This window comes from Oncorhynchus gorbuscha, unplaced genomic scaffold (assembly GCF_021184085.1).
Source record: "Oncorhynchus gorbuscha isolate QuinsamMale2020 ecotype Even-year unplaced genomic scaffold, OgorEven_v1.0 Un_scaffold_536, whole genome shotgun sequence".
NCBI classification, from domain to species: domain Eukaryota; kingdom Metazoa; phylum Chordata; class Actinopteri; order Salmoniformes; family Salmonidae; genus Oncorhynchus; species Oncorhynchus gorbuscha.
In genome coordinates this window covers 439430-447697 of record NW_025745360.1, presented here as the reverse complement: position 1 = coordinate 447697, position 8268 = coordinate 439430, and the positions used below count along the sequence as shown (strand labels likewise).

Genomic DNA, 8268 nt, shown 5'->3' with positions numbered 1-8268 from the left:
AGACAGCCCTTACTGAGTAGTGCTCCTCCCCTAGAGTCTGATACTGTCACAGTAGACAGCCCTTACTGAGTAGTGCTCCTCCCTAGAGTCTGATACTGTCACAGTAGACAGCCCTTACTGAGTAGTGCTCCTCCTAGAGTCTGATACTGTCACAGTAGACAGCCCTTACTGAGTAGTGCTCCTCCTCCCTAGAGTCTGATACTGTCACAGTAGACAGCCCTTACTGAGTAGTGCTCCTCCCTAGAGTCTGATACTGTCACAGTAGACAGCCCTTACTGAGTAGTGCTCCTCCCTAGAGTCTGATACTGTCACAGTAGACAGCCCTTACTGAGTAGTGCTCCTCCATAGAGTCTGATACTGTCACAGTAGACAGCCCTTACTGAGTAGGGCTCCTCCTCCATAGAGTCTTATACTGTCACAGTAGACAGCCCTTACTGAGTAGGGCTCCTCCATAGAGTCTGATGGAGATCCTGGTGGTCCTGAGTTCAAACACTACTGACTTAAAGCCCTCTGAGTAGTGCTCCTCCATAGAGCTGACTGAGGGCTCCTCCTCCATAGAGTCTTATACTGGGAACACTAGAGCCTCCATAGAGACAGATCCAGGGAGGCTCAAACACAAAGAGAGAGAGACTGGGGAGAAGAGACAGGTGGGAGAGAGAGGAAGAGGGGAAAGAGGTGGGAGAGAGAGGAAGAGGGGAAAGAGGTGGGAGAGAGGGAGAGGGGAAAGAGGTGGGAGAGAGAGGGAGAGAGGGGAAAGAGGTGGGAGAGAGGGGAAAGAGGTGGGAGAGAGGGAGGGAGAGATGGAGAGAGAGAGAGGGGATAGAGGTGGGAGAGAGAGGAAGAGGGGAAAGAGGTGGGAGAGAGAGGAAGAGGGGAAAGAGGTGGGAGCGAGAGGAAGAGGGGAAAGAGGTGGGAGAGAGAGAGAGCACAAGAGAGTAGGAGAGGGAGGGGAGCGAGGGGGAGAGAGAGGTGGGAGAGCGCAAGAGTGGGAGAGAGAGATTTGATTTGAGAGAGGGAGAGAGAGAGAGAGAGAGAGAGAGAGAGAGAGAGAGAGAGAGAGAGAGAGGAAGAAAGAGAGCGCAGGAGAGCGAGAGAGAGAAAGGGAGGAGAGAGAGAGAGGTGGGAGAGAGAAGAAGAGCTCAGTGTTACATATGCTGTAAAATAATAATAACAACATGGTATAATAAGGCTTTTGATAGAACCAGAGACACTTGACAACCCATACAGCAGTAGTGTCTTCTGTCCTGGTTCTGGGTTCAACGGGGTTACAGGCTCCTCCCCCCCCAACCAGGTAACAACACTCCTGATTCAACTAAACAACAAGCCCTTGATATGTTAAATCAGATGTGTTGTTGTTAGTGTGGGGCTGGAGAACAAGCCTGCACACCCTGTCCATTCCCCAGGACCAAGATGGAACCATGAGGTCAAAGGAATTGGACTGGGAGATTTCTATACAGTACAGCAGAGGTCAAGCTAAGTGCAGTTGACTAATGGACAGGACTTACCATTAAGGCTATGGTTGAGTCCAGTTGACTAGTGTACACTACTTACTATTAAGGCTATGGTTTAGTCCAGTTGACTAGTGTACACTACTTACTATTAAGGCTATGGTTTAGTCCAGTTGACTAGTGTACACTACTTACTATTAAGGCTATGGTTTAGTCCAGTTGACTAGTGCACACTACTTACTATTAAGGCTATGGTTTAGTCCAGTTGACTAATGTACACTACTTACTATTAAGGCTATGGTTGTGAACAGAACAGCAGACATGAGAATCCATATCCTAGAAAGAAAACACAGAAGAAAGACATAAATACATTGTATTGATCAGAAACACAGGAGAGGAATAAACATAGATATTGATCATCAGAATCACACGAGACAGAGCTCAGAGAACAATGGGATCCGTTGGGCCATTCAGGATGCAGACAGGAGAGAGACTGATCCAGTTGCCTGTACTTCCTCCTGTATTCTCCCACAGTACAACTATCATATCAAATAGGAAGGAAGTAACTGCTGAATATTCTGATGGTTCTATACGGATTCTATATTCTGTTGATGGTTCTATACGGATTCTATATTCTGTTGATGGTTCTATACGGATTCTATATTCTGTTGATGGTTCTATACGGATTCTATATTCTGTTGATGGTTCTATACGGATTCTATATTCTGCTGATGGTTCTATACGGATTCTATATTCTGTTGATGGTTCTATACGGATTCTACATTCTGTTGATGGTTCTATACGGATTCTACATTCTGTTGATGGTTCTATACGGATTCTACATTCTGTTGATGGTTCTACACGGATTCTATATTCTGTTGATGGTTGTATGAGGATCCTATATTCTGTTGATGGTTCTATAAGGATTCTACATTATGTTGATGGTTCTATAAGGATTCTATATTCTGTCTGATGGTTCTATAAGGATTCTATATTCTGTTGATGGTTCTATAAGGATTCTATATTCTGCTGATGGTTCTATACCGATTCTATATTCTGTTGATGGTTCTATACGGATTCTACATTCTGTTGATGGTTCTATACGGATTCTACATTCTGTTGATGGTTCTATACGGATTCTACATTCTGTTGATGGTTCTACACGGATTCTATATTCTGTTGATGGTTGTATGAGGATCCTATATTCTGTTGATGGTTCTATAAGGATCCTATATTCTATTGATGGTTGTATGAGGATTCTATATTCTGTTGATGGTTCTATAAGGATTCTATATTCTGTTGATGGTTCTATAAGGATTCTATATTCTGTCTGATGGTTCTATAAGGATTCTATATTCTGTCTGATGGTTCTATGAGGATCCTATATTCTGTTGATGGTTCTATTGGGATTCTATATTCTGTTGATGGTTCTATAAGGATCCTATATTCTGTTGATGGTTGTATGAGGATCCTATATTCTGTTGATGGTTCTATAAAGATCCTATATTCTGTTGATGGTTGTATGAGGATCCTATATTCTGTTGATGGTTCTATAAGGATCCTATATTCTGTTGATGGTTGTATGAGGATCCTATATTCTGTTGATGGTTCTATAAAGATCCTATATTCTGTTGATGGTTGTATGAGGATCCTATATTCTGTTGATGGTTCTATAAGGATCCTATATTCTGTTGATGGTTCTATAAGGATCCTATATTCTGTTGATGGTTGTATGAGGATCCTATATTCTGTTGATGGTTCTATAAAGATCCTATATTCTGTTGATGGTTGTATGAGGACCCTATAGTCTGTTGATGGTTCTATAAGGATCCTATATTCTGTTGATGGTGTTATAAAGATCCTATTCTCTTCACACTACAACAACCATATGAAAGGGCCTACTGGTAGTAGAGAATGATTTGGGACACAGCTGGTGAGAAGGAACTAAATGAGAGAGTAAATCTAATGTCTGCAACCTGTCTGTATAATGAATCTTCTATAAAGATCACAACACCTTTTTATGTCTGGCAGCTGAGAACAGTAAACACTGGCCGCATCCCAAATGGAATCCTATACCCTACATAGCCCCTTTGGGTCCAGGTCTGAAGTAGTGCACTATATATAGGGAATAGGGTGGCATTGGGCCTGGAGTCAGTGGACATTCATTTTCTTTTCATGTCCTGCTTCTCCATCACTCAAGCTTTGATGTGTACACTTTCCATTACCTTAGTAGGGGGGGGGGGGTGTGTACGGCCGGCGAGACTTTAAAAACAATGTATTAAATAAGATTATATATGAGATAATTTTGGCCTAAAATGACTCATTCCATGATATACAAACATCCTCCAATAGATGGCGCTGTAGCCTGGTAACGTGCACTGTATTTCAGCCTACAGTCAGATTCAGAATGCGCTCAGTCATCGTGGCCACTTCATTGCTTGACGACTTTTCATGTGAAAAATAAGTGCTGCGAAAATTGAACTCTGAATGTTGTTTATTTAAAGAAAAATGGACAGCAACATTTTTAAAATATTTTTTAAAACTAATATTGGACATAAGGCGGTATATGTCTGATATGCCAAGAAAGTGTTGCCGTTTTTAAGGAATATAATCTCAAATTGCCATTTTTCAAGCAAGCATGCTAATAACTACGCTAGCTGTCCTCTCAGGAAAAGGCAAATGCTTCAAAACTAGCCACAAACTTAAAAGCCCAACAAAATCCATTTACTTAAACGGTACTCTACTCCAGCCTCCGTAATTAAGGCAACCTACGTAGCGGCACATACAAATATAGTATAGCAAACCTTTTACTGAAGGGGAGTCTGTGGTAGAGACTGCTGGTCTAATTTTGTCCTGAGAGAAAAAGCCAATTTGAGAAAATGAGTTTATCACTCAGAACCATCACCAGGCGGAAGAACTCATCTCCGAGTTGAAGAAAGAAAAGCAGAAGGCTTTGATGAGATATGTATGAGAGTAGTGAGATCAGAGACACCGCTCCACTTAACACGTTCCTCAGTAAACGAGAACTTTTGAGGTAACAAGAGGAACTTCTTGTGATGGAATCAATGACGGGAACAACCAGGGGGCTCTGATTTATATGACAAAGTGTCTAGTCTGCAAGGGGGGGGATGAATCTACCGTGGAGAAAACTAACAAACGACAAAACAGATGGAGCACCAAATCTAACCGGTAAAAACATTGGGCTACTAAAAAGATTATAAAGGACAAAAGTAAAAGAAGAAATATTGATATTTCTTCACTGTATTATTTGTCAGGAAGCACCTGTGTAAAAGTCTGTTGAAGCTGGAAAATGCTGTCAAAGTGGTTGTAAAACTTGGCAACTTTATACAGCAAGGAGGCTTATCCATCATCAGTTCAACTTTATACAGCAAGGAGGCTTATCCATCATCAGTTCAACTTTATACAGGCAAGGAGGCTTATCCATCATCAGTTCAACTTTATACAGGCAAGGAGGCTTATCCATCATCAGTTCAACTTTATACAGCAAGGAGGCTTATCCATCAGTTCAACTTTATACAGCAAGGAGACTTATCCATCATCAGTTCAACTTTATACAGGCAAGGAGACTTATCCATCATCAGTTCAACTTTATACAGGCAAGGAGGCTTATCCATCATCAGTTCAACTTTATACAGCAAGGAGACTTATCCATCATCAGTTCAACTTTATACAGGCAAGGAGACTTATCCATCATCAGTTCAACTTTATACAGGCAAGGAGGCTTATCCATCATCAGTTCAACTTTATACAGGCAAGGAGACTTATCCATCAGTTCAACTTTATACAGGCAAGGAGACTTATCCATCATCAGTTCAACTTTATACAGCAAGGAGACTTATCCATCATCAGTTCAACTTTATACAGCAAGGAGACTTATCCATCATCAGTTCAACTTTATACAGGCAGGAGACTTATCCATCAGTTCAACTTTATACAGCAAGGAGACTTATCCATCAGTTCAACTTTATACAGGCAAGGAGACTTATCCATCATCAGTTCAACTTTATACAGGCAAGGAGACTTATCCATCAGTTCAACTTTATACAGGCAAGGAGACTTATCCATCATCAGTTCAACTTTATACAGCAAGGAGGCTTATCCATCAGTTCAACTTTATACAGCAAGGAGGCTTATCCATCAGTTCAACTTTATACAGCAAGGAGGCTTATCCATCAGTTCAACTTTATACAGCAAGGAGACTTATCCATCATCAGTTCAACTTTATACAGCAAGGAGACTTATCCATCATCAGTTCAACTTTATACAGGCAAGGAGACTTATCCATCAGTTCAACTTTATACAGGCAAGGAGACTTATCCATCATCAGTTCAACTTTATACAGCAAGGAGACTTATCCATCATCAGTTCAACTTTATACAGCAAGGAGACTTATCCATCATCAGTTCAACTTTATACAGCAAGGAGACTTATCCATCATCAGTTCAACTTTATACAGCAAGGAGACTTATCCATCATCAGTTCAACTTTATACAGCAAGGAGACTTATCCATCATCAGTTCACCTTTATACAGCAAGGAGACTTATCCATCATCAGTTCAACTTTATACAGCAAGGAGGCTTATCCATCATCAGTTCAACTTTATACAGCAAGGAGACTTATCCATCAGTTCAACTTTATACAGCAAGGAGACTTATCCATCAGTTAAACTTTATACAGCAAGGAGACTTATCCATCATCAGTTCAACTTTATACAGCAAGGAGACTTATCCATCATCAGTTCATTCAGCTGCTCAATGACACCGAGGCAGAGCACCAGGACTTGTTGTACCATTGGAAGCCTGGGAAAAGTATTTCACTGTGTGGGAAGTGAGAGGGGAGACTTCAGTATGTTCCTTGATGCGGTTGGTGAAGCTGACGACGTCTCCGAGTCGAAAGACTCCGACTGGGCGTCTTTTCTGTCGTTGTGGACATACTAGGGGGGGGGCATCTAAAACATCTGAATGTGAAACTGCAGGGGGACACTGTGTGTGTTTGGGTGCTTCAACTGTATTCCAATGTGAAAGAATTCAAGACCAAACTTATGTTGTTCTCCAGACACGAGGATCCGGTCTCTCGCTCATTTTCCGACACTGGCCGCGCACTGAACGCTCCCACATCGCAGAGCTTGCATCATGTCTGTCCACAGTGAGAAAGCACCATCAAATCAACTATTATGTGTCACACACGCTGAATACAACAGGTGTAGTAGACATAACAGTGAAATGCTGAATACAACAGGTGTAGTAGACCTTCCAGTTAAATGATGAATACAACAGGTGTAGTAGACCTCACAGTGAAATGCTGAATACAACAGGTGTAGTAGACCTTACAGTGAAATGATGAATACAACAGGTGTAGTAGACCTCACAGTGAAATGCTGAATACAACAGGTGTAGTAGACCTCACAGTGAAATGCTGAATACAACAGGTGTAGAACAACGCTTTAAGAAGTGTTTTAAAAAGTGTTAAGTAACAAATAAATAGCTTAAAAGAAATGGAAAATAAAAGTTACAACGAATTCAACAGCGGCAGTAAAATAACAATGTGGAGGCTATATACAGGGTATTACGGTACAGAGTCAATGTGGAGGCTATATACAGGGTATTACGGTACAGAGTCAATGTGGAGGCTATATACAGGGTATTACGGTACAGAGTCAATATGGAGGCTATATACAGGGTATTACGGTACAGAGTCAATGAGGAGGCTATATACAGGGTATTACGGTACAGAGTCAATGTGGAGGCTATATACAGGGTATTACGGTACAGAGTCAATGTGGAGGCTATATACAGGGTATTACGGTACAGAGTCAATGTGGAGGCTATATACAGGGGGTACCAGTACAGAGTCAATGTGGAGGCTATATACAGGGTGTTACGGTACAGAGTCAATGTGGAGGCTATATACAGGGTATTACGGTACAGAGTCAATGTGGAGGCTATATACAGGGGGTACCGGTACAGAGTCAATGTGGAGGCTATATACAGGGTATTACGGTACAGAGTCAGTGTGGAGGCTATATACAGAGTCAATGTAGGTGTTACGGTACAGAGTCAATGTGGAGGCTATATACAGGATGTTACGGTACAGAGTCAATGTGGAGGCTATATACAGGGTGTTACGGAACAGAGTCAATGTGGAGGCTATATACAGGGTGTTACGGTACAGAGTCAATGTGGAGGCTATATACAGGGGGTACCGGTACAGAGTCAATGTGGAGGCTATATACAGGGGGTACCGGTACAGAGTCAATGTGGAGGCTATATACAGGGGGTACCGGAACAGAGTCAATGTGGAGGCTATATACAGGGGGTACCGGTACAGAGTCAATGTGGAGGCTATATACAAGGTGTTACGGTACAGAGTCAATGTGGAGGCTATATACAGGGTGTTACGGTACAGAGTCAATGTGGTGGCTATATACAGGGTGTTACGGTACAGAGTCAATGTGGAGGCTATATACAGGGTGTTACGGTACAGAGTCAATGTGGAGGCTATATACAGGGGGTACCGGTACAGAGTCAATGTGGAGGCTATATACAGGGGGTACCGGTACAGAGTCAATGTGGAGGCTATATACAGGGGTACCGGTACAGAGTCAATGTGGAGGCTATATACAGGGTGTTACGGTACAGAGTCAATGTGGAGGCTATATACAGGGTGTTACGGTACAGAGTCAATGTGGAGGCTATATACAGGGTGTTACGGTACAGAGTCAATGTGGAGGCTATATACAGGGTATTACGGTACAGAGTCAATGTGGAGGCTATATACAGGGTATTACGGTACAGAGTC

General features: G+C 42.1%; 1 protein-coding gene across 1 annotated transcript in view; it reads right to left on the bottom strand.

Moving 5' to 3' along the window:
* LOC124018513 (tumor protein p53-inducible protein 11-like) overlaps positions 1–8268 on the bottom strand; it is a 73207-nt gene that overhangs the window by 31845 nt on the left and 33094 nt on the right. The window contains exons 4-6 of the mRNA XM_046333843.1: positions 1736–1784; positions 569–583; positions 436–523 (exon numbers count right to left, since the gene is read on the bottom strand). Of these exons, the coding sequence (XP_046189799.1) occupies positions 436–523; positions 569–583; positions 1736–1784 (152 nt within the window). The remainder of the gene's footprint in view (positions 1–435; positions 524–568; positions 584–1735; positions 1785–8268) is intronic.